The sequence below is a fragment of the Mchenga conophoros genome, linkage group LG19, assembly GCF_057382185.1.
Source record: "Mchenga conophoros isolate Kocher_MC1m ecotype Shallow Benthic linkage group LG19, M_conophoros_male_GT1.1, whole genome shotgun sequence".
Classification (NCBI taxonomy): domain Eukaryota; kingdom Metazoa; phylum Chordata; class Actinopteri; order Cichliformes; family Cichlidae; genus Mchenga; species Mchenga conophoros.
In genome coordinates this window covers 17,544,189-17,571,445 of record NC_140544.1, presented here as the reverse complement: position 1 = coordinate 17,571,445, position 27,257 = coordinate 17,544,189, and the positions used below count along the sequence as shown (strand labels likewise).

General features: G+C 40.5%; 1 protein-coding gene across 9 annotated transcripts in view; it reads left to right on the top strand.

Annotated features, from left to right (window-relative positions):
- Window positions 1-27,257, top strand: part of daam2 (dishevelled associated activator of morphogenesis 2) — a 114,869-nt gene that overhangs the window by 66,312 nt on the left and 21,300 nt on the right. For 3 of the 9 annotated variants that reach the window (XM_085256383.1, XM_085256384.1, XM_085256385.1), the window contains exons 5-18: window positions 6,155-6,249; window positions 16,010-16,343; window positions 16,966-17,076; window positions 17,626-17,729; window positions 18,142-18,208; window positions 18,303-18,420; window positions 18,551-18,689; window positions 20,746-20,769; window positions 21,240-21,298; window positions 21,418-21,602; window positions 21,707-22,012; window positions 22,824-22,931; window positions 24,294-24,323; window positions 27,072-27,178. In XM_085256383.1, the coding sequence (XP_085112509.1) occupies window positions 6,155-6,249; window positions 16,010-16,343; window positions 16,966-17,076; window positions 17,626-17,729; window positions 18,142-18,208; window positions 18,303-18,420; window positions 18,551-18,689; window positions 20,746-20,769; window positions 21,240-21,298; window positions 21,418-21,602; window positions 21,707-22,012; window positions 22,824-22,931; window positions 24,294-24,323; window positions 27,072-27,178 (1,787 nt within the window). The remainder of the gene's footprint in view (window positions 1-6,154; window positions 6,250-16,009; window positions 16,344-16,965; window positions 17,077-17,625; window positions 17,730-18,141; window positions 18,209-18,302; window positions 18,421-18,550; window positions 18,690-20,745; window positions 20,770-21,239; window positions 21,299-21,417; window positions 21,603-21,706; window positions 22,013-22,823; window positions 22,932-24,293; window positions 24,324-27,071; window positions 27,179-27,257) is intronic. The other 6 variants (XM_085256386.1, XM_085256388.1, XM_085256387.1 and 3 more) reach the window with 6 other exon arrangements.

Below are 27,257 nucleotides of genomic sequence, written 5' to 3'. Positions count from 1 at the left end.
TTTCGGCGCTCAGCAGTTCAGTCAGTGGGAAATACTGTCAGACACATGGAGCAAAGCCAGGATGACAATATTCGTTAGTTCTAGACCGTGTGTCTGCCAATAAAAACAGTGTGATACCATCGCAGAGTTCGCTTCTGCTGTGATCCCCATGTCGCTTTAGACAGAAGTGTTGTTATATGATGTTGTATTATATCAAACCGACTGGTTCGTGCCAGCAGCCTCTCACCCCGAGTCCTTCTGTGAACGACAAGCTGCCTCCCAAATGTTTTGAGATCTTAAAACATGACATTTTAAGCGAGTCTCTTGAAAGGTGACACATAAGCACAAAATGTAGAGACTAGCCAAACCGTCCGACATGTTTGCATTCATAAATCTTTCCAGTGTGAGGTAGAACAAATGGTTGAACCTTAGCATACCATAAACACCGAGCTGAAACGTAACGGCATTTAATATCTGTTTATTGCCCTGCAGTTTGTCGAGCGTAGCTGTCGTCGGTTGCAATTTTTGCAGCTGTTTTTGTTTACTGCCTCCACTCCAGAGATGAGAACTGCTTCTGAACAGCACACTGCTACCTGAGCTGAGCGTAGAGGTCTGGAGAAACGATTTTTCAGTCTCTTTAAGGCTCAGACGCTTGACAGCACGCACACACACTCACACAAACCGTATTTTAAGTAGAGCAGGGAGAAAGTGCTGATTTGTGAGTTGCCAAGAATTTGAAATCCACCAGGGCTGTAGTGGAGCCACTGTGCTATTAGGTGTCAGACGCTCTGTCAGAGTTATGTTTCAGATGTTCTTTTCCTGTTTTTCCTGCAAAACACGGTGATTTTAAAAAGTCTACTGTACAGTACCAGAAGTTTTAAAAAGTTGACATCTATTGAAAATGCGGCCGCCCTTGCTTGAGACTTTTACAAAAAATGTGTCTGGAATAATATCAGGGAGAAACCTGGTTTCAAGCACAGTAGCGTCAGCTAATATTACATCAGTGGGTGACATGCATGAAAAAGATTTTACAACTTGTAGCAGTCTCCTTTTTGCACAAGCAGACCTACTTTAAGCTCCATTATTCACCGTTCCTCAGACTGATTTCCTCCCCTTCCTCTCCAACTGCATTTGGTCCACCACGGAGCTCCAAACGATCTTCAACATCATTTTAAAATTTGGAGGCACTCCACTCCTACCCCGTGACCTCATGTTTTGGCTCCGGCGCGATCTCACCGGGGTCGGCCCCTACACAGTAGCTGAGTTATTGGATGATCTCATTTTGCCGCCCGGAGAGATTACTGTACAACCGGCATCTTGATGTTCATTCATAAAATTGTGTCAGAGCCCTGAGGTTGTTCGTGGGCCACCGCGTGATAACTCAAACGCCCTTGTGACTCTGACAGGAATTTCTGTAGCCCCGCTGTGCCCGAGTTGTATGCAGAGCTTCAGATCTCCCAGCTGGATCGTTTTTTCTGCAGAAATAAAGAAAAAGGGAAATGCATGAAGGTCTCAAACTTCTGGAAGTAATCACAAGACTGATTGATGGGATGAGATGAACTTTGATATGAACTGAGGTTCTGTGCTTTTTAGCAGGTTGATTAGGTGACACATTTTACAATGTACAGGATTAATTGTATTGCAAATAAACTGCATCGTGTTTTCATAATGTTTCGATTGGAAGCAGTATATCTTTGGAGCCATTCAGAATGATCTGTTAGCTAAATCTCTTTTATTACATTTATTTCTGGAAATGATTTCATTAAGTTATTTTTTAATTAGTGTCCTCTGACCTGTAGTGCTATTTTCCAAATACTGTATTAATGTGAGTTGCTCAGTTTTAGAGATCTTTTTTACAAAACAGTCTAGCTCTGAAAAGCGGAGCCAAAGCAGAAGTATTTTAAACTTGCATGCTTTCTAGTGACCAGCAGGGGGGGGCTATTCTAGTCCGCTTTCAAAGAAGCGTATGAGAAAATGACCCTGCTGCTCGCATTGCCGGTGACTACGGCAAATGCTTACACGATGAGTTTATGGTCTCAGTTGCTAGTTCCAAGTCTGAATATGTTTATTTTATAAATTATGGTTCTGTTTACATCAAATACAATGATAAAGTTTGGGATTAGGTGACTGACAAGTTGCTACCATATGAGCGTGCAGTGTCCCTGACATCTGATGTTAGGTATTAAAAGAAAAACAGTCACTTCACTGCTTAAATGCAGGCTATGATAAATTACGAGAAATTTTTTTTTAGTCTGACGAGATATGAAACATAAACATATACGTTTACTTTTAATGCAACTTGACGTAAGCCTTCCAAATATCTTCTGATGGTGGAAGATACGATGGCAGCTGGATTTCACTAAATTATTTTGTTTTAGTTAACAAAATTTAGTTTGTCTTGGTTTAGATTAAACTCATCCCTTCTTTTTTTTTCCTTTTCTTTTCTTTTTCTTGGTTGATGCGTCAATGATCCACATGGCCCACATTAAGACTTCGATTAGTAGCATTCATCTTTGTTAACGACGCTCTTATGACTAGCTTAAAGGCATAGTTCTGGCTGGGGGGAGGGCATTTCCCATCATAAGGATTTAGGGAAGTACCGTCTGCTGGTTTACCAACTGGCTCTAATGATATCCTTATGTGCATGTTGGCCACAGGTACGGGTGAGCTTACTAATAGCAGATGTAGGAAGGAGCCATTTGGCTAGACTCACTGACACGGTGAACTGGCTCACAGCACGACCCAATCATTCACTCAGCCCAACACTTGTTGTGTCCAACTTCCCATTGACTATGAACACGCTCATTTAGAGCAACAGGAGCCAGAGCGTTTGGCACAGGGCTCCTGAACCATCTGTACTTGAGGCTAAGTCGACACGATGGATGTTTTGAGTGTACCGTTTCTATATTAAACACTCTCGCACACTGGACAGATCTGAGCTCTTGTTGGAAAATCAAACATTGGGTCAGGATTCAGTTAGATATGTCATGGTAGCTAGTTGGCAGTCTATAAAATAATTCTACAAACGGCGGGTGGGGGGTTGTGTGTTACTTTTTAAAGGGACAGTGCACCCCCAAATCAAATTTACCTATTCTTCCTCCGGTCTTTTATTTTTGCCTTGGTCTAAGTTGCCCAATGGCATTTGTCTATGACTCCTCAAAGCAACAAAAAGCTGCCTTAGTAGAACCAAACAACAGTGTCTCTTTCCAAGGTCCACAAACCTTGTTATACTGCGCTTTTAAACGCTTTCACACACACTCACACATCTGGGACGATTTGAGGTTAAGCACTTGTGCAAGCACCACTTGCAGACTGCAGGGGCTGGGTATTGAACCATCAAGCTAACTTTTAGGTTGATGGTTTTATTTGTTTTGTTTTTTTTGTAGTGGCTTGATCATCACAAGACAAGACTTATTTAGAAATGAATGAGCGAGCTGTACCAAAATTTTAAGGTTTAAAGTTTGAAAGCAATCGCAAACAAGTATCTTTTGAGGGAAATGAATGGGCAGCACTGTGACTGGCTGAAACATGCACTGTTTGGCCTCGGTGCTTGGTAGTGAGCTACCATGGAAAAAGCCTGGAGATGCTAAGCAGAAGGCCCGTGGCACTGACTAATGAGAGCATGACTGCTCTCTGATACTGCAGACAAAATCAGTGAAGTGATGCAGAAATGCATTATCACTATTACTATTCTTTTTAGGTTGATTAGAGCTGATTGTCTGCATAACTTATTTTGGTATGTTGTGTAGCTTCAAACACAATCTGTTTGAGTTGTGGTGCCAGAAGTATAAGTCTGCTAATGAGTCTCTGATTGTTCCAATTAGTCCTAGTATCATATATAATCACACTAAAGACACTAAATGTGTGGTTGCAGTCATATTGCTGCCAAATTACAATTAATATTCTTGTGTTAACGATAAGCTCCGAAAAGATCTGACACGGTGTCTGTGGATAACGTGAACCCTTAAAGTCTTTAAATATCTTAAATCAATCTGATCTTAAAATTTTAACAGACATAAAAAATTAACATTGCACAGAGCAAGAGGCAAAACACACTCTGATCATAAAATGGAAAGTTTTGTAAATATTGGAAACATACATTAAAAAAAAGAACCTTTGTTTTTTGTATCATCAAGATCAGGAAAGCAGCCTGACTGAAACTGGTTCTTTTAGGAATCTCGTCTCATGGGAGCAGTCTTCATAATGTCTCCAGTCAGATATTAAGTAGCTTTCATCTAAATATCTACATTAAAAGGGAAAAAATAAAGAACCATACATATACAGTAATCACTGCATGTACAATAAAACTGCATGTAATTTCGCACAGCACTGACACTATATCGAAAATGTTTGCAATAAACAGAGCTGCAGTGTGATAGCAAATACATCTACTCATTAATCTAGTTAAGATGTAGGATTAATTTTGTTCTTTTAGTTTTTCTTAGCATTGTCCCTGAGAAGAGACAGAGGCATTGAATATTTTTGATCAAGTCTAGTAGAAATCTAAATTGCAGTGGGGGGGAAAAAAAATAAACATACTTTTAGAGGGAAAACATTTTAAAAATTGCAGTCATCTCCCACAACGCCTCAGAGTTGTTTCCTGTCATAAGATTTTCTGCCCAGATACAGAGATGTGATTGGATGACGGAGAGTGTTGTACATTTTGCTTCACGTGTATTTCTCGCCTTGCAAATTGTGATTGTAAATGTGTTGATGTTACTGTCATTCTATTGGCTCAAATGATTCAAGAGAAGGGTCAGTCATGCAAAATGGCCAATAGAAGCCAAAGTTATTGGCCATCAAAAAGTGCTAAAGACTATTTTCGCTGTGCAAATTACGATCACGCAGGGACCATTATGCCTGTGTGTGTGTGTGTGTGTGTGTGTGTGTGTGTGTGTGTGTGTGGGGGGGGGGGGGGGGGGTAATTCTTCCAAAAATATTCAAAAACAAGCATTTTGTAGGCTTGTAAAGAAAGATTTAGAGTCATTTCTGCTCTTCAATACTTAAGAAAATTAAACTCTCACAGACTGTGGCAAAATGTAACAAATTGCAAAATGCCTGGCTACGCCTTCATTAAAATCTCTGTAACTTTGCTGTGTTTCACTTCAGCAGCATCAGTCTTTGTACATATAATGTCAATATGTTGATTCATGATGTTGTGGAGTTTATTGTGTACCGCAGGATATGTCCAAAGGTTTTATATGCTATAAAATACAGGAAAAAGAACAGAAATTAGGCAAGGAAAAAAAAATTTATTTTTCTATTTTCCATCCTCAGCTGCTTTGACAAACTAGCATCTGCTGTAATATTTACAACGCTGATGAAGTCTCACAAGTGTTAGCTTTATTTTGATACCAGGATTGTTTATACAGAGTTTGTAATTGTAGAGAAATACTTAATTCATTTTGGGCAGGAACCTCAGAATAGGTGCTTGAGTTCAAGGCAACTGGACTTCATTTTTAGGTTCTTGAAGAAGCCCTACATATTTAACCTCTCGTGGGGTTGTCACCTTAGACCAACTTCATCATCCACATCATCTTTTAGAACCAAAGAAGCCTTTTGCATGAGAAGTAAAATGTCTTAAAAACCTCAGAAAGAAATGCAGCTGCCTTCAGCTCAAGGACATAAGATCAGCCATTTGTTTTGTTGATTGGCTCTTTGCATTCAAGGTTGGGAGAACCACATCCTTAAGAATTTGAGTTGTTTAAGTCCATATTTCTCTGTTGTAATGTCTCATGTCAGGTAACATACAAGTCATGGTGTATTTCTTGCAGAAAACATATGCACAATGGTAATTGAGAGTGAAATCTCGTGCAGTGTTCCCAAAATTGCCATGTGGTTGCGTGCATTTGGTCTGTATCAACAGCCTACATAAATTAGCTTGTTGGACGAGAGATTCGACTGAACCACAAAAACCAAACAACCCCAATCAGTTGATGTTGTTTGTCTTCAGTTTTTGGTTTGTGTGAAATTGATTTTAAATTTTATTCTGAGCGGCATTAAAAAAGTCTTAAACCCAACTTTCCTCGGGCTGTAGGAGCCCTGCTCTAATTAAAAATGGAAAGTACCAAATTACTACCAGCAGGTAACATTCTCACTTGATGTAGAGTTGGAATTGAACTCTATGAATCTGTTATTTTTCCAGTGAAATCTCCATTTCTCTTCTTATCTGCAGATGCAGACTTTGTTTGCCTTTGACGAGGAGGAAATGGAAATGAGGAACAAGGTGGTGGAAGATCTGAAGACGGCACTTCGGACTCAGCCAATGAGGTGAGTGAAACTTAACTCTTCCATGTGACCTTCCCTTGGGCTGCACACAGCGCTGAGCTCTTTGCTCCATTCCTACAATTTAACTTGTTGAGGTTATACCACACACCGTAATCTGATTTAATAATGGATCTCGTGCTGCAGCGCAGTCTGTCTCTTGTCATGCTAAATGAGCCTATTCTTTACTTCAAACTGAAAAGTGATTAATTAAAGAAATTTTCAGTCGTCCACATTTACGCTGTGGTCATTAGCGGCTTTTGGCCTCACTCGTCACCACAAAGAAATATTCAAGGACACTGGGCATCCCCCCAACACAAACCGCCTACGTCTCCCAGTCGGCACCTCCTTTGGAGCTGTCCATCAGCCCGTGCCATTCTTATGAAGCAGTGGTCTGCCCCAAAATGGGGGGTGTTGAGTGTTCTCAAGGACGGCTATAAAATGACAGGCCTCATGTGCAGAGTGACAAAAACTCAGGGCAGCTCTCACGTCTGGGTCGCGTCTGGGTTGTGTGGGTGTATTTGTAGGCCAAGTGTGTGTGGTTGTGTTTGCTCCATGTGCTGACATGTGGGGATCCAAAACAGAACAAAGCTGGTGAGAAGCAGACTCAGAGGTCTAGACAGAAGACAGGAAATCGTTTGAAACTTTCTGTTTTAGACTTTCTGGCCTTGAATGTGAATCTTTATTGGAATATTATAAGGATACCAGAAATTATTGTCAGTTCCAATAGCAGTGAAATCCCACTACTGATGATATCATGCCTCAATAAAACAAGTCAGTCCAATTTAACTTTAACAGATCTAGACCTCTGACTTTGAGCTGCTTAGATAAGTCTAATGTCTATTTTTTGTCTGATATAATCCTAATTATGAGGCACAGATGGAACAGTGGAGCTATGCTGGTAAGCTGGCACCAAATCAAGATAAACGGGGTTTACAAAGAATGATTTAATCTATGGTATTTCCTTATTAGTTAATGTAAGTTGACAGATAGCAGCTGAACAGGTAAAACATTACAACTAACTGTTTTATCATTTGCAGTTTTAATTTTGTATTTAAAAGAAATCTTCTGCTTAAGTCAGATGGGTTCTAAACCTTTTTTTTCTTGTTTATCGTCATTAACATATAGCCTAATCAGTATTTATGTGCAAACAAACAAACTAAATGCAAGTCTCAAAGAGTCACTGTAGCTGAATATGGTGTTTTTAACATAATGTAAAAACAAAAAAACAGTAACATTAAAAATATATTTATAAAATGGACAACAACATGCTATATTTAAGTAATTAGTGGAATTTGCAGGTACTGGCAAAATTCTGGTAATAAAAATCACTGAGGTTTGAACGTGTGATATGATGATTGAAATAATTTGTTGGCAACTAAACAGGACAAATATATTTGTTGTGCCGCTGAATGAACAAATACAGATATATAGTAAACACTCTGTGACTTCTAACTCTTACTTACTGACCACACAAAAAAGAAAGTAATATGAATGCAAAGGTGCGCTCAAAGGTTCTGGATAAGTAAGGATTTATAATATATTTAAGGTCAGAGTTACACTTTTTTTCAAAGCTAATTAAATAAGATCAGCCCTGTTCATGTGGTAGACATCCTAAGCTGTATGTAGCTGACAGGGATGGGCTTTGAGTGTGCTCATTAAAGCTGATTTACAGCCTAAACCTGCTCTGATGATCTCACACTCATCCCACATGGGGACTACCGATGCTCTCTGTGTGCTCAGTGAAACTGAACTTTGAACACAGTTTCAGACACTGATAACCAGGAAAGAAAATCCTAATTAGTGGAAAAACTTCTTGCTGAGCTATATGTACTTTATGCCATTACCTGCTGTTGCGGCAAACAACATATCTGAATATATCGTCACAGTTTTCCTCCTTTGACATATTCAGGGTAGTAGGAATACTTATCCAAGTCTGAGGTAACAGGATTTGCACATTTGTGAAAATGCCATTTTAGTGCCTTGGGCTAATTTATTGAAGAAATTTTAAAGGGTTAGATGATGCAGTGCATTATGAAAGGAGTAGGTTTTCAGGAGGGGTTTGCACAGTTCATACTGCATTTGCAGTACATGATGAAAAAAATGTTGTAATTGTAGCAGGAAAGCAGGACGACTACTTGTAAACTTAAATTTACTTCAACATAAGCATCACTTTGGTGAGATGGCTATCTAGTCTCACAAACACTTGATAACGTTTACCCAGTGTTTATTTGGGAAGTACAGTTAATCTTCTGCAATTTTACTACCATAGTTTCTCTAAAGGCCAAATCCCAAAGTATTTGGCACTTGCAGAGCAACTCAATCCTTGAGAGGCCAAGTTAGGTTGTCATCTCTCTGCCATCATTACCACACTGTTGGTGCTGAGTTATTCCAGGTCTAAACTGACCCCCTGCTGGTTTTTAGAAACGAGCTACAACTAGCTAATGAATGTCATTAGCTTGGTGTTACCGTAAACTGTTTTTTACACACATAAAGCAGCCTGAAAGAATTAGAACAACAAAGTAGAAAAAAGAAGACCAGGTAAATGTTATGACTTGACACTTTAATTTGCTCAGTCCACTTTTCCATGATAGCGGTAGCCTAAATGATTCCCTGCTTGCTCCCTTTCTCCTATGCTAGGCAACTGTTGTGACTTTGCCACATAGTATGTTACATAAAATAAATGTAGATTTTTTTTAAATACATATATTCAAGTGACACCCCACCTGATACCCCAGTGCAGTTCCACGTTCTCCTGTTTTTATTTTACCTAATTTATAGTTTAAGGCTTTTTTTTTATATGTCTCTTTTTCTCTATTCATTTCCTCGTAGTGTTGTATTCACTTATTTTACCTCATCAAAGGTGACTTTGCCAACACTATTCAGAGTCCACCTGCTCCCATGCTGTTCACAGAGTGAGTTATTGCTCATTAGCACGCAGATGTTTTAAAGTAGTGGAACAGCGATGCGGGCAGCAGGTGTGTTGCACAGAATATGGGTGTTCAGGGAAATGTCCAGCCAAGCGTGGGCTTTGTGATGAACGGGCAGTTAAAGCGAAATGATGACTTTGTGCTTTGCTGTCTGGGATACATAAAGCAGAGCCTCACCTGCGCTGTGTGTCATTTCCTTGTCCCGTCGTGAATGTATAGAGTTTTTACGGCCTCATCTTGTGAGACACGGTGGTGTCTGTGCGTATTCGGCTTTGACTCATGCCCAGCTTTGGATGCCTGCCTGAAACTGCCTTGCTCCCTCCCTCCTTCACTTTGGAGAGGCAGCTGGGCCTGGTTGTGAAGAGGTGCCCTTGTTGCTACTCATGCTGCTCTGCAGGGCCACGGGACCCAAACACATTGTAGACATGCAGGGTGCCAGGCAGAGCACATCATCAGTAGGCCACCCACTTTCACTCACAGGCTGTTTTGCTGGTGACATGTTTCAATCAAGTGTTTGTTTGTGTGTGTGAACGTTATTTTAAGATTTGCACATTCTTTCTTCCTGACATTGCTACTTCAAGAGGACAGAATAATCTGGAAGGATCTTTATTGATCCTGGTTGATTTGGCTGTAGTTTCAGTTCCTGGAACAACAAACATGGATTTAATACTACAGGCCACAGAATTTGAGAGCAACAAAACAAACTGTTGTCGTTTTAATAATGAACTCAGCCTAAACGCAGCCGTAATCTGATTTCACAGTCTGGAAATACATCAGCTCGTCTGCTCACTTCAGGCTCTTGGGGCACCAGACAATTTGTCGGGGTCTCTGTTGCAGCCAGCAGGTATCCATGCCAACATTTCTGGCTTTTGCACCAGTCATTGTTTACCAAGACAGATAATTTGAAAATGCCAGTAATCACTTAACTCATCATTAGACAATAGTTGATCACTATCCAGTGCATTTCAGAAAATACCATCCCTGCTTTGCTCTTCATGCAAACTGATTTTCTACAAGAAAATGCAATGCAGAAATCTTCTGCTGCTTAAAATCTTTGGTCTCTTGCCTACAGATCACAGAGTTCAGTGGATGGAGTTTATTAAATGGGTAAGAAGTTGGTGTAGACTCTATCTCTTGTTTGTCTCTTGTTCCTGAAAGAGATCAAACTGATCTGCTGTCTTAAATTTTATAGATGATCAATAATGACCAGTAGTGGTAAACTCATTAACCAATATGTTGTGTAGCTACAGAACAAGGAAGTATATTTTTTGGATGAAAGCTACTAGAGACACACTAGCTGATTATAAGATACAAATATATGTAAATAACCCAAGGTTTCTGGGATCAAAGTGCTGGAAATAGAGGAAGTATGAGATGATGGTCTAGTAGTTGTGGTTGCTAGAGCATGGTGAGGTTTGTGGCTTTTGCTAGACGTCGTTCTAGATCTCATTAAGCACCAATTTCCGTTGGACAACATGCACTTAAATAAATTCCTAAATGTGAATTTTGGACTTGTTTAATTCCACAAAACCTAATCTATCAAACTAGTGGAAAGATGAGACCCAAAATCTAAAAGAAAAAACGACCCATGCATAAGTTTGTCCATGCCTTAAAATGTCAAAGGCTTAGTGTTTATTAAACTGAAGTTGGTAGGCTGGTGCAAGAAAAATGAAATCACTCAATAACAGAACAGTTGGACTGTATCGATGCCTCCCTGTAAGAGGAGACCACAGGCGAAATATTCTTTCCCCTGTGAGTGATGCTGCACTTAATTTGCCATTTACCAGAAACCTTTTTTTGATGGTTGGAAACTAATTTAATGGCCCAGATGTCTTCATTCAAATATAAATGTGATTATTTCTAAGCAGCCATAAAAAAGGAGGCATTTTGAAAATGATTTCTTCCCCTCGAGTTAGCAGCTTATCACGCGTCCATGCCGGTAGTTATTGTTTTGTTTACCAGCTGTCAAATGGAGCTTGAAGCATCACACTGCGGTTGTGTATTTACTCACGTAAAGCTGAATCTCAACTCAAGTGGGCATGTGAGGGTAGACAGGCAAACACAAACTGCTGCAGCTATGTAGTTAAATGAAATATACACATTCTGGTGTGCATTTCCAGTTAGCGTCCAAATATTTGAATGTTTACTTGTGGTATTTTAACTATGCAGTTGGATATACTTTCATAATCACTGTTGATTTGTTGAGTCATCTGCACATCTGCACTGATGTTTATGTTCATGTTGATGAGCGTGCTTTGCGCTTCTAAGACGTGACCCTCCTCCATCATTGTCATTTCCGTTGCGACATAACTGCACGAGGACAGGAAACTGAGTTATCGTGGAGGTCACTGAGGCCATTCTGGCCCACAATGCATTGCACTCCCAGGCTCATGTCAGCAGAGCACTGTAGTGCTTCCCAAGGCGGCTCTCTGTGGACATTGTTTCTGCAAATCTGTTCCAGCAAGAATATTTACTCGAGTCGACTGCAGCCTTTCACCCTGCTCTTGTGTCAACAGCTCTTTGGATGTTTCGCTGCCATCACATACAAATATTATCCTTCAAAACATTTTGTCGACAGATCTCTCAAAGGTTCCGCTCAACAGAGGGTGAACTTTATATCTGTTTTCACATATTACCAAATACATTAGTGGGGGAGTAGAGTCTCACACCTTCAAAGAGTCTCAGATGGAGTGTTTGCTTCTCTTAGAGCGCTGATTTCTCTCCCTTTGGTACTTAGTAGTTCAACAGGAAATGGAAAGAAACGAGTGATGGCCAGGTGGACCATGCAGGCAGGTTTGAACAGATGGAGAGTGGGGAAAAAGTGGAGTTGAGCACAGGGGTTATACTTCACTTTCACTTTAATCCCAAACGGCAACCTCATGGGTTAAAGCCAAAATGAAAAGACAAGAACTGAACACGTTTCTGCTCTTAGTGCCTATTTTTAATATAGTTATGGTTTGCTGTCCGGTTAAATGTACAAGCAAACCATGCAAGAAGTCTGTGCTCTAGTTTTGGTAAGTGAAATTTTAGTATTTTATGTCCATGAAAAAGAAAAAGTAGTTGAGATCATCTTTTTTGCAAGCAGAAACCACATCCTCAATTAGATTTGACAGCATTTTTTGTAAGATAATAGCAGATGGAATCAGCATGGATGTGAGGCTAGGGTCTGGGAAATGCCTCAGTGAGGACTGGTGGCAGCTCATGGGCTGGGCTGATCCCCATGTACTAAAAAGGGGCGTGAGGGAGGGCGAGTGAGTCACGAAAATGAGAACAAGTCTTCTACAGTGCAGGAAAGCATACATTACTGGAGAACCAGAAGAGGAGTGTATGAGGTATGGTCCCAGTCCTGAAATTGAGATAAATTATCTTTAATACTTATACTTTATAGTTAATTTCCATTAGGTTTCCATTGAATTACCCTCTTTTGACCTACAAATACAAAGCTAATGTCTGTTAAAGAGAAACACAACTAATTTTACTTTTAGAAACCTGTTTGTAAGTATTGTATAAAACCTTTCTTTCCCCTGGGCAATGCTGGGTCTAGTCCATTAAATTACCCCACATGATGCCATTTGAGACATCATCATTAGTTGGGAAATAAAGGCTTCAACTCTGTGGGTGAATTAGAAAAAAAGTGATCTTATCTGATCGCCCTCGAACACTGCTGTGGTGTGGTCACATGATTTGTACTTCATATGAATTGAGTGTAAGGAGACAGTTGCCTTTTCTCACATGTGGCATAAAGCAGGAGATAGTCAGGTACATTTTCGCAACTGGAAATACTCCTGCTTCATGTAGGCTTGCTGTGGTGCCCTGGTAGATTTAGCAGGAGGTGAGACACATGAACTCAGTCATACACTAAAAATCTTTGAACAGATCAGAAACATCACACTGACTTTGTACAAGGAATCTTTGATCTGTATAATTTGTAGAAATGTTTGTGTGTGGAAAAAGTCACACACATATACACATGCAAGCACAACCAGTAAACCATGATATACTATATATGTACAAATCACAGGTGTGCACCTCAGATAGGGTTTGTATTGTAACTTCTATCTACATATGTGACAGTTTTATGCTCAACCCTTCATTTACCACATCGAGTAAAATGCGAGTAATGTTGATTATCGTATAACTTCTCCTAAAAGCCCTGCAGACACCTTGGTCACGGTTTAATCAGCACCTCTGGAGAACCTCCCGGGCTCTCGTTGTCTTTGGAGACCTTTTATAGTCGAACATGACGTGTGAAAATGCGTCTGGATATAGATGAGTGGGTGTCTGAAGGAGATGGTGAGTGTGCGTGTGATTAAGTGAGGGGTAAACGAGAGTTAGAAAGGCACATGATCACTTGAGTTTGTGTGTGTGGAAGTGTTGGCCTTTGATAAGTTTGTGTGGTTAGGCTTTGAGGCGAGAGCGAACTGTCGGCCAACTGTCTGCCACACACGGGTCATCCACAGTTCAAAAAGGCAGAATGTCTTGCAGCGAAAAATACGTTTGGTTGGAATGAAATTTAAATTTGAGCATCTGGATTAGCTTCCACACCGTCCTCTGCCTCTGGCTGAGGGGTTTTTATGCTTTTTAGATCAATACAGATACAAATTACAATGTTGTTTTAAAGATAGCAGCACTGAAACTCATTTAATAATGTAAGATAAAGCAAATATCTTAGGGCTTTTTTCAAATTTAAATCCGAGACTTTACCTTTGACCATCGCAGGCCTTGACTTTTTCCTGCTACTCTGTCGCTTTTGTTTAGCCTCATTCTGTTCCAAGTTTTATTTCTTGCTTCTTTCTTTCTTTCATCTGTGTGAAGACCTATTTGTGTGTGTATGTGTGTGTGTTTGGCTCAGCGTCAGTATTGTTCGGCAGCTCTGCCTGTGCTCATATTGTATGCAGTTGTTGAGCTTTCACTGCGGGTTTTGAAGTATGCAGCGGTTGTTCCAAGAGCAAAGGGGGGAGGACAGAAACCCGTGCGCGCCAGTCGGCTGAGCGTGAATGTCAGTGGAGAGGAGAAGACAAGAGGGGACTACAAAGTCAGAGGATATGGGATCCATTGATTCAAGTGCTCACTGGAGAGAAAATAAAGTGAGGAGGAGGAGAGAATTGTTGAATGTCAGCTTACTAGGTTTAGTAACGGTCCAGAGGATTAGTCACTGTTGAATGTTTTAAAGAGACATGCATGTATATTTTTACATGTATCTGCTTAAGCGCCCGCACGGGCATCGGGTTATGCTGCAAAGGTTATGTCGGTGCATACTGGGAAGCGAAGTGAAGCTGGCAGTGAGCGAAGTCTTGAATCTCGTCCACTCTTTTGAACCCAAACTCCAAGAACAACATCTGTCACCCTCAGCTTTCCATACATTAATCACAGCGATGTTCAGCTTAATTTCTCTTCCACTATGAAAGCTCTTTCTCTGAGGTGGGCTCTCGGTTCGTGGACAGGCGCGTGGCCGGCCAAAGGCTTGTCACTGATATAATGTGGAACTTAAAACAGTTGGCTTTGTTCTGACTTCACTGCTTCCACTGTCTGTGCTACATCTGACTCAATTCATATCTCATACGTTGGATTTCTTTTTCGTCACCGTGGTGCTGAGTGGAGACTGCAGCGTCTTCGCTCAAACAGGAAAGTCTGCTGAAAGGTTGCATGAGTGTTCTGAATGCATTGCCAAGAGAGGCTGACTGTATGCATGCGTGCATACTGTATGAGCCTGCTGAAGATCAGAGGATGATATCTCTTTAAGAGATTTACTGGACGTGCCAGGTTGAGTTTCTGTGAGTGCATCTGCTGGAAATCTGGGATTAATCATGTGTGAGCAGAGGAAGAGCTCTGGCCTCGTCATAAAGGATAATAAATAGATTTTTCTGCATTATATTTTTTCACATTTCTTTTGTGCCAAGACAGCAGTGGGAGGGGAATGGTCTGCATACTTCTAAAAGCGTCAAAACAATGTATTTGCTACAATGAATGGTAATAAATCTCAGCACCCTCTTGTCAGACTCTCGCTCTTTCCTCTCTGTCCCTTTGTCTTCTTGACTCCATGCTTCTTTCCTCTTCCTCTCCCCTTTCTTTTCTCCTTACAATCCCTTGTTTGTTTGAAGTAATTTATGAGGCCTATCAGGAATCTTAGCGAGTGGGAAGGTCATTTACAGTCCAGCCCCCACTGTGCTCGCTGGATGTGACATCCCTCACTGTTTACATGTCCTGCCTGCCACTCAACCAGTCTGCTTCTCATCCACAGAGGTCAATAGCTCACTGCTCTCTAATTAGTTCAGCCACTTGATGGTCAGCAGGAGAGAAGTGTCAAAATTGAGGATTTTTTTTCCTTCAAATGAGATAAATGTTAAAGTGAAGTCCATAAAGATATGTCCATAGTGAATCCCCAACCTTTTTCATCCATCTGTGAGCACAGAGGCACAAACACTTTCACTTTCATTATATTTGTCCAGTGCCAGTTCACCACTACTGGCCTCTAACAGAGTTTTATATTCTATGGCTACACTAGAGGGAGAAGAAAAACAAAAGATATGATCCCCTGTGAGCAAGACTTGAGTTTGCTTTAAAAAAGAAGAGAGAAAAGTGGAGCGCAGGAAAACTGTGATTAACAAACAGAAGGCAAAAACACAAACTGCAGGAGAGAAGGCATGGGAAGGGGTCTGGAGGAGAAAGGCCCAGTGTATCACCGGGAACTATGGAAGCAGAATTTCACTGTGTTGTTAAAATATGGGTTAGGTTACAGTTTTAGTATGAACCTTTGTCTTTATATTGTGCGTTGGTTGTAAACTAGCACACTGGCTCAGTCTTTACCCTGCGCTTTTCCTCCTGTCCTCCATTAGGTTTGTTACGCGTTTCATCGAGCTGGACGGCCTCACCTGCCTCCTCAACTTCCTGCGCAGCATGGACTACGAGACGTCGGAGAGCCGCGTCCACACCTCCGTCATCGGGTGCATCAAGGCGCTGATGAACAACTCGCAGGGCCGTGCGCATGTCCTGGCCCACCCGCAGAGCATCAATACCATCTCACAGAGCCTCCGGACAGAGAACTTCAAGACCAAAGTGGCAGTACTGGAGATTCTTGGGGCGGTGTGCCTGGTGCCAGATGGACACAAGAAGGTGCTTCAAGCCATGGCACATTACCAGAAATATGCTGCTGAGAGGACTCGCTTCCAGGTAAGAGAAGCTTCTTTTGTTAGTATCTGAGGTTAACGCAGGGCCATGTCACGTGGCACATTCAGGCTTGAGGAGCCTTTGCTGACAGTGTGAGGCAGACATAGATTATGGGTAAAGGCAGACAAATATTTCTGGGTAATGCTAAAATAAATCAAGCTGCGGTCATTTTGATAAGTTGGAGAATTGTGCCTCAGACGGCTGGCCTTGGGTTACGTCAACACACGTGCGTTATTAAAGGCAGGTGAGGACATCTTAAGTTATGGAGGTCACAGTATGTGTAGTGCTTTAGTGACTAGCAGGACTGAATCAACAAACCACATCTCATACATCCCCTGGGGTGTGCGGTAAATCATGCCACCTTGGCTAAGCTAACACCACAGGAGCTGAGTGATTCAAACTTACGAGGGCTTTTAATGTTTCTTTGAATTATGATTAAGATACTAAAGAGTGCCAAAGGTCAGTTTAAGAGGCAAAGAAGGGGGCAAGAACTGAGAACAGCAGCCCTGTGCTGCTTGCCTGTTAAATTAAATATAGATTGAAATTACTATCCAATTAATTTCTTTTTTTTTCTCCGATCAAACGCACTTGCTGACTAACTTTGCCGTCTCCTCTGATCTTCCAGACGCTGCTGAATGAGCTGGACAAAAGTACAGGACGCTACAGAGACGAGGTCAACTTAAAGACCGCCATCATGTCTTTCATTAACGCCGTGCTCAACGCTGGGGCTGGAGAGGTCTGCATTCACAGCCTCATGCCTGTTAAACACACTCTAAATAACTGTATACAAAACTTAAGGAGTGTAACTCTCATGGAAAGAGATTTCTTAAATACTTGTAAGAATAGTCACTAAAGCATCAGGAGAGGCTGTTTTTTATGGTTCACAAATAGTAAAGTTTGTTTCATTCTGAGCTTAAAGGTAAATTGAGTGAAATATACGATAAAGTGCAGCCATGCTTTGACTATAGATGCAGTGGCATGGCTTTTGTTTGTGGATCATCATGAACAACATAGATGGTGTTTTCCTCTAAGAACTGTTGACTTTTTAGTTAAAGATTTTGTACCGAGTAAACACAAATAAAAGACAGGACCTGTTAGATAGCAGTGGGTTTTGGAATCAAAGTATTCTTTTTGTAATTATGCTAAAATGCTGCTTAAAGATGATATATACCAAGATACATGCAACACTTTTAAGATTCTGAGGTATCTGATGTCCCATTAAATATGACATATGGATTTATTACAGCTTCGTGTCCTCTCTTATTGTTTGATCCTTTATGTTCAGGACAACCTGGAGTTTCGCCTCCATCTAAGGTACGAGTTCCTGATGTTGGGCATACAGCCGGTCATCGAAAAGCTCAGAGAGCACGAAAACGCCACTTTGGATAGGTGAGTCACTGATGAAGAAATGGAAACTAAATCTTTGATGTGTTTTTAAAAATAACAAAACATCCCACCCTTTTCATTTAATTTTCCTAAAATGGAGTATCACTGCGGTACTGTTGTCTCAAACAGGGTTTATATGTTTATATGCTTGATTAAGATAATAGACGGGAGATCCAATCAAGACCAAATCAGATATAGTGAATCATGCTACCCTAGTACAGTCTAGGAATAGAAATAAGGAGCTGGAAATGAGGAGAGTAAGCCCTCTTTAACATTTGAAACTCTACAAAGAAATGCATTGTCCCCCAATGTTTACAAGCAGTTATTATTAACAAGTAATAAAATTCTAAAGGTAATTAAATAAATACAGAAGTTTGGGATCAAATGAAGGAACATTTTTTATCTCTCTGTTTAGGCATTTGGATTTCTTTGAGATGGTGCGAAACGAGGACGACTCTGAGCTGGCCAAAAGATTTGATATGGTGAGTTTTCCCTGGTTTGACATTAGTGTGTTCCTTTTAGATTGTAGGTAATTAAACAGCTGTGTGGTACCGATTCCTTCTGTTTACTCAACAGACCCATGTAGATACTAAAAGTGCTGGTGCCATGTTTGAGCTGATCAAGAAGAAGCTGAGCCACACTGATTCCTACCCACACCTCCTCTCCATCCTGCAACACTGTCTGCAGATGCCCTGTGAGTACTCACATTTACCTGGGGAGAAAAGACATCAAGTATTTCTAGGCTATACTTTGCTTCAGTGTTCATCTTTTTATATTGAGCTTTTTGAGCTTTTTATTCATGAAAAACCCCCCTAAAAAAACAGATAAGCGTAGTGGTGGCACCCTGCAGCACTGGCAGCTCTTAGACCGGATCCTCCAGCAGATCGTCATGCAGGACGACAAGGGAGAGGACCCTGATATCTCCCCTCTGGACAACTTCAATGTAAAGAACATCATTCGCATGTGAGTGAAATCTCTCATTAATCAACAGTGGACACGTGATCGCTAATGAAGCTTTTTACCATAGTAATGTATTTATATGACAGGATCTTGATTGATACCCTGCCAGGGCTGCTTGTACCTCATGCCCACTGGGAAAAGGTTGGAAATGATTGTTGCAAGTGATGATTCAAGTCAATCAACCACTCAATGCCTTTTTCAAAAGCTTCTCCTCATCCCCCAGTACTGTAAACACTCCAACTTTCTGAGAAAATCTTGTAGTTAATGCATTTAATCAGCATCACTAGCAACAGAGATCAAAGCCCTGATATCATGTGTTTCTTCTATATCAAAGATTGGGAGAGATAAACACTGGAATATGGTGTTTTAGTACAGAGGAGCATATACATATACAATAAACCACAGGGTTTTGCAGGCTATTGCAGAGGAGCACGTGGTCAAAGGGAGCAGGGAATGTAATTTTACAGGAAGCTTAGGTGATGTGAAGGTGGCAGCAGGGGGTCTTGGACTGAATCGGAGGAAACCTTGCTCTGTGCGTGAACTGGCATGGAAGTGGAAGCCAGAGATCAAAAGGAAATTGTTCTAATCGCATTAGGAGGGCTGTTGGGCCAAGTCAGCCATGTTCAGGTGCAGCGAGGCAGACAAGGGGGAAGCGTTATGGCTTGGAAGGAGAAGGTTTGCACAGCCAAATGATCATTGCTAAGTCAGGGTCTCGGTACATGACAAGTGCACACAGACTGAATTTAGAGCTCTGTCTTTGCTGTAACTTGGTGCTGTCATTCTTCTCTTCAGTTCTCCTCATTTTTGTTATTTTTAAAAGCAAGCTTACCATAACAGATGAATGTGTTTAGTCTTTGTGGTGAAAGCACCATAAAACATGTAGCTTGGTGAAGTATTCACCCACTGTTGTTAGTGCAATCAGCACGCTTGAGCAGAATTCTTTCCAGTAGCGATCAGAATGCAAACTTGGATGCTGCATCTGAGCCTGGATGCCCATTGCTATCAACTGAAGATGCATCAGAATGGTTGAAACCTTCCCCTCACTTTACATTTGCTGCCAGCCTCTTCTTGTTTCCATAAACTCACTTCAAATAAATGTTGCCTGGAAAAAGCGTGCATAAGCTGAGATTTCCTTACCGGATCGGCTACACGCAGGAGGTCCTGACGGTTAACGGGTAAAAACATATGACTAGTGCCGTGTTAGCTCAGATGGTGGAGCGCATGTTAAAACAACTGTTAAAACAGCCGGGAGACAAAGTCATTCATCATCTGTGGTCACTATGACGACGGCTCTGAATACTCACACGTGTGCCCGACCCCAGAATTGACGCTCTTGTACAAATCACATTTTTCCACAGTCATGCAAAAATGTTTATTTGACCAGTCAAGAAAAACTGATTGTGTCTTTTTGTTTTAATCAGTTGGATCCTTTTAAACACGACCACTTTAAAGGCCCCGAAACTGACTAATGCCCAGTTTGCTTTCCTGGTGTGAATTGATGCCTTTAAGTGTGAACCATCATCACAGTGGTATTATTGTCCTCTGTGTCATCCTATGGAGGACCAAAAGTGCCAAAATTATCCAAAACTTCCAAAACTATGAAAACCAAATAAATAAATATATGAATAAATTACAATTTATATTTACAATCTAAATCTTTACCTGTTGTTTTTTGGTTTAAATTGTTGAATAGATTATAAAAAATAATGAAAAATAAATGAAAGCAATATTTTAATTATTGTAACTATTGTATTTTAATATAATCATAGTTACATCTATTTTCTTAATGTATTATTTAACAAGTTAAGTTTAAAAAAACAAAAAACAAAATTTAAGTGGGTAAACTGATAAATTCACGCAAATAAATCAAAACACAGCAATTAATGGAAAAATAAATTTCTTCTTTTAAAAAATAATTATGTTTTTAATTATATTATTTATTATTACAATCCTATTTTTGGTGCATTGATTGTCTAATATTTTATGTATTTAGGCTCCTTGTTAAGAACAGCTTTTCTGTGAGTAGTGATGATGCAACATGTTTTTCTCTCAACTCTAGCCAAAGCTACCAGTGGAGCTCAAGGTTTCACTTTCCACTATTTCTCCTACAATTAAAAAAAAAAATCCCACTAAATACAATATATTTATTAACTTACACTTATATCTCATATTTGTGTTTTTTGTTTACATGTACAATAATCGGCAATGCGCATTCCTTACCTCCTTAACCTTAATTTTAAAACTAAACATAACCTCAATCTGAGCCAAGAACCAGGAGTTAGAACTCATAACAGATAACTGACAGGTTTTATTTGAGCACTAATGCTGTATAACGATGCTTAAAAGAGGAAACCGCAACAAACCGGTCAATGCAGGAAATAAATCTCAATCCCTCTCGCAAAGATGAAGTAAAGCAGAAGTAACCCTGATCAATGGGTTTCTCAAATGTCCTGTATTGACATGTTTGGACTGAAGTTTCCTCTTATATGCAAGAATTCTTTGCAGACCAGTGTCCACTTTCTCTGTGCTTATTCTTGTCTGTCTGCCTCACAGGTTGGTCAATGAAAATGAGGTGAAACAATGGCGAGAACAAGCAGAGAAATTCAGAAAAGGTAAAGCTAAAGTTCACCAGAATCCATCATGGTTTTATCTTTCTTCTTGCCTGTATTCACTGTTATCCAAATCTGCTAACACCGTGCCAACCCATTGCTCCACCACTGTTTGATTTTAGAGCATGCAGAGCTGCTAGCTAAACTGGAGCGGAAAGAGCGGGAGTGTGAGACCAAAACGCAGGAAAAAGAGGACATGATGAAGACTTTGAACAAGATGAAGGATAAACTACAGCGTGAAGGTGTGGAGCTGCGCTCGGCCCGGGAACAAGTGCTAGACCTGTCGTCGCGCATCAATGACATCGCTGTGAGCTGCTAATGTTTAATGTTTAATTTATTCATCAATTTAAAGTAATTTGTAATCCCTTTTTTACGGTTTATTTAGTAACTGATCTTTCATTTGACCTCCAGCAGGGCGGAAATGTATCCTTCCCACCTCCCCCTCCTCCTCCTGGCGGCCCTATGCCTCCGCCTCCACTACCTATGACATGCGGCTTTCCTCCACCCCCACCTCCTCTACCATTCAGTTGCCCGCCTCCCCCACCTCCACCTCCTCCACCTGGGGCACCACCTCCTCCACCAGGAGCCCCACCTATTTTTGGAGCTCCGCCTCCTCCCATTCCCTCATCGTTTAACTCGATGAGCAGCATGCACTCCAAGTCCATCCCTCAGCCTTCACATCCTTTGAAGTCCTTCAACTGGGCCAAACTAGGAGAGGTGAGTGAACATGGAAAACTGCATTGTTAAACTAAAGGGTGGGGGTCATTCAAGCCATGGTTTTCCCAAAATTACATAAAAGGGTTGAACTATCGTTTGTGTATAAAAGGTGAACATGCCCGGCCATTAATTTTCTGACATTAATATGTTTGTATATTGTTGTCAAAATAAGAAAATTTTCCTCTTTAGTACTTCTAGTATTACTTCTACTACTCTGAAATAGCAAAAATAAATATGAAGTGGATATGAATTATAATAAAACTCAAATCAGCACTTAAAGTGGACGTATTCTGCTTTCGCTGTCTACATTATCATTTTTGGACTCTTCTGGGCATAGACTGTATATAAAAGATGGAAAGATGGAGTCTCATTTTGAAGGCTCAACTTTGGCGTTCTGGTAACTTGCATATCTGCTTTGTGGAAATGTATTTTTTGGAACTTCTACATTTGCTTTTTCAGCCTCAGAGGTTTTCTTTTCTCCTTTTTTATGTAACACTGCATCTTCATTTCAGTTCACCTTCAGTTCATCATATTCTAGGTCCCATCTACCACTTCACTCAGCTTCTGTGCTCACAGTCTAAGCTGTCTGCCTCAGCAACCATGTAAGGATGTCCCCACTCTGTGACATCCCACAGAGGAGAGGATGAAAAAACATCCTGAAGTGGAGTGTTTAGAGCAGTCTGAAGCCTGAAAATTTTGTTTGTACATATGCTGACCTCATATTTTGAACTGTAACAGTTTTAAAATGAGCAGTTGTGAATGAATCAGTGTATATGCATGAACCTCTTATGTCACTCCACCCTGTTTTTAGAACATGGTCAATGGCACCATCTGGAGCGACATTGATGATCTGAGAGCTTTCAAGATCCTCGACCTGAAAGACATAGAGAAGATGTTTTCAGCATATCAGAGACAACAGGTTTGGATTTGTTTGGAAGTGGCTTGTAGTTTTATGACTTGGAAGTGAGTGTGAGAGTGTGTGTGTATAAGCAATTGTTTTGTGTGTGTGGAGTACCATATTGGCCTAGATTCTTGAACTGTGTGTATTACTGAAAGTGTGTGTGACAGGCTAAAGGGTGGGTTGTGTAAAAAGGAACTCTTGAGAGCGCCAAGGTCCAGCTCCGGGCTAACATGAGCAGCTGTTCACTGCTGAATGCCTTATTGTAGAGATGCCACAGAGCTGCTGCTTTGCACTAGTGTCTGCAGAGCATTTGTGTGAGACCTTGACTGGTTCTTCATGGGCTCATGAATCAGGGCGACATGTAGGAAACCGCTGAAGTCACGAGGAGTCACGATACAGGAAACTTTTTACCAAAGCTAAAATAAAGAGGGCATTCACTAAATCATGGCACTAACTAATAGGATAATTGTCTTGGTGGCAACACCATACAGTGCGGCGCAATTACACCCCTCTGTGCCACAAACTAATTGCACACCACTTGTCATGTGGTAATACTGGGTGGAATTACACCAACTGATATATTACACAGATTTAAATATGTTTAAGTGGAATGTTAATTTGCTCTAATTAGTTGGCTCAATGCAAAGTCTCTTTTGAAGCATTAAAATTGTTGAATTCCTTTGTAATGTATTTTACAGTGTCGCTTAAAAGCCTTCTGACAGCCTTAAGCCCATCCTCTCTTTGCAGGCTTTTATTAAAGAGGAATGGGTCACTTGAGGTTGTTTCTGACAGTGATTTACTGTGGGTATTTATTTATACAGAGCAGGTTTTTATTGGCACAGGCCAACGGTTAAATTCAGATCTCTATGGACGTAGCCACATAAAACCCAACATCTTCCTGGCTTTGACAACTCGATTCCATTTGGCTAGATTTGATTCAGCTGGACAGTATTGCAGTGTTTATTCATGGCATAATTACTTATTTTAAGCTTGTCACTGGTCCTTCTACTTTAAAAATGGGCTTTTGTTTACATTTGCCCTCGGTAGGATTAGTTACCGCAGTCATTTTTCATGGTTGTGTTTTTCCACGTCAAGGCAGATGTAGATGCAATCAAAAGAATTCATTATAACAATCATGACCTCTTTGAGAAGACAGAAACCAAATTTATGCAGTACAGAGAGGTTTAGATTCATGAGCCCCTGATGACTCGGACGGTAGATGATTTTTCTCACAGAGGGCTTCCCGGCTTCAGCTTGTAGTGTGCGTAGTTATATTTCTTTGCTCTAGCCACCACCTTTTTTCTGCTTGATGTGCTAATCTTTGCATGTGTTTTCAATTTTTTTTTTGTGTCTTTCTGCACTCTTCGACTGCCTGGGCAGGACCTGCTCACTAACCAATCCTTCAAACAGGTGAGTTTAAATCCTCTAGCTTCTCAACCATCTTTATTTCTCTGTTATTTTCTCTTCTGCAACAAAGAAGCAGCCAGCCAGCTAGAATAGTGTAATGAATGGGTTTGAATGTATGAACTTTGATTGGCATACTTTAGCATCAAGATTTTGAATATTAATGATAAGTCATACAGTGTAAAAGTTATGACATAAAATTATCCTGTGCAGTTTCCTAATGCCAAAGCATTCTCATAGCTTAACGACAGAACACATGCACTGCAGCCCTGAACGTTTCTCAACATTATTATACCTAAATATGTTAGAACAAAAACATCAGTCAAATCAAATATCTCTCTAGCATTGTGTGGAGTTGATATGCAAAAACCACAGACTGTATATCAAAGATGGATGTGGCCATAGTGATATCACCTTTTGGCTTTGGGGACATTGTAAAGCTGTAAGATTAGCATTACCATTACCACCATGCTGGCTTTTTGGAGCCAGAAGTTACTATATTTAGATGACAGTGGACTAATATGTTAGCAGCAAATGCGAGCTAGCTTGTTTGCAATAGACAGACCCACATATCTGCTAATTTTGCTAACAGACTAAGGAAACATTAAAACCAACCAGAACTGCTGTATGGTCCATACAATTGCACATCCAACAATCATATTAATTCCTAGATATTTATATTAGTAATTATCCAGAAGGCACCAATTTCACAAACATAGTGTAGCAAGACAGCTACAAGCATCCATTACCTATGTGGGCATATACCTGTCTAACAAAGCCGCCAATATCCAGGTGGAGAAGTTATTAAAAAAAGAAAAGAAATTAGGCACTGTAAAATTTTTATGAACCATTTTTTTTACCAAGCTGTACACATGTTTATGTTTGCTGTAAACTTAAATGGTTTAACATGCAAGTTTTTGCGGTTTGACACACTGTGGGAGCTAGCGATCACTAGTGGCCACTAGAGGCCACTAGAGGAACTGCAATTTTTTGTGTTGGCTTTGTTTTCAGCTTAATTCTAGGCTCTAGTACTACAAAGGCAGTAAAGAGAGGCAGAGGGCGTGGTGTTGGTCCAAATCAGATAAATGACTTTTAACCAGGAAACACAAGTTTGTGTGCCATTTGAGATCTTATCTTAATTACTTTTTTTCCATTCTCTGTTTGGTCAGTTTAGGCACCAAAGTGGTCACCTAGTATAAAAACCTATTGATTTTGTGTTTTGTTTTTGCTGAAACAGGCTTACGGTTTCTTTAAGATAATTGTTTTGGTTTTATGGCCCATGGTTTTGCAGTTTCCGTTCAATCTCACTGCCCTTGTTAGCACCATTTCCAGCCAAAGCTTTCTTCACCAAAAGAGTCTCGGTGAGTGGAGTAAAACCAAATTTAGCAACAACATTAACCAGTGAGCACGGTGGAGAATTTGGGGGGGAAAAAAATCCTCAGAAAAATTAACTAAAAGTGGTCTTTTTTTTTTATTTTTTTTTTTTTTATTTTGAAGCCAGTTGGTCTCAGGTTTCTCCTGGCATCTCTCTAGAAGTGCAGAAAACTTCCAGCAAACTATCTTATGTCATACACGCTTCATAAATCAGATTATTTTCCACTGCTTTAAACTAAGGTTAATAATTCTCCAGTGTTAAAGATATGATTTTCATCACTGGATAATATAATGGTGCCAATACAAATGAGTAGAGGGTCCACATTAATCCCAATCATCACTGCCTTATTACTCCTTATCTTGCCTTTTTGTTATTGTGTTGATTACCATAATTACAATAATCATCTTTAATTTCTTTAATTATTCATTATAATCTCAGCTGGAAAAAGCCTGAATATGCAATTGTAAACGCCACATTTCCATCACTGTTACTTCATAGCTGTTAGAAAAGATAAAGTCTCCAGTTACACTTGGTTAAGTTGGCACAATAGCTTTCACCGCTTGTGCAGAGAGGGCTTTGGCAGTTTTCAGTGAATGGGAGTTGTCCCCCTAACCCGGTGCCAACCTCAGTTGGCTGCCAGGCACCTTGGGTCAGCACGGGCATGGAAAAACGACACTTTCTTTACAAGCCACATCTGTTTTACAAATGTCATACTCAACGACCTCAGGAAGAACATTTTCTGGCAGGGAGGAAAGCAGATCGGACCATAAATAGAATGCGTTTAACATGCAGTCCTCTCAGACATGTGTTCTTTCCCCTGGTGCATTTTAATACTACATTTGTGCAGAGCTTACAGAAATATCTGACTGGCTTACATCAAGCTATCAGCCATGTTTCCTGTTGCTCTCAAAGTTTATAGGTTTGCCTGCATTGGATTTGCAATGGTGACTCACCAAAAAAATGTCCTCGCCCAAGACCTGCTGTAGAGTTTATTTCTTTTTTTGTTCCACAGCTTGTGTCACATGTTTTCATGCCCCTTCCCATCCTGAGTCAAGGAGTTTATAATGTTTAATGAGATGTGCGTTATGGCCTCAGAAAACTGCAAAAACAGGTCGGGGGAATGACTAAAGTGTTTGGCCAGAGTGCAGCCTTTTAGTCTGAGTTTGATAAATGATTAAACAACTGCAACAAACTGTCTTTGGTAGTTTAAAGCAGAGTTTCGTGAATCTGTTCTAAATTATCACATTGTTAAACGCTCAGAAGGGGTCGTCTCTCAACCAGCTAAAGATGTCATGCAGATGCGAGGAAAAGACGTTACAGTGTGCACGCTTTGCATTTTATGCGAGCAAAACGTAATCTGTTTTTCTGTCTTTCTGCAGAAAGAGACTGGCTCGATGGATGACATATACGTCAGCACGCGGAAGGTCAAAGAGCTGTCAGTCATTGATGGCAGACGTGCACAGAATTGTGTCATCCTGCTTTCAAAGTAAGGGGCTTCGGCTTGAATGATTAATCATAGTGTATCGCATCATCAGTAAGCAGCTGATTAGCATCTGCTGTGAGAT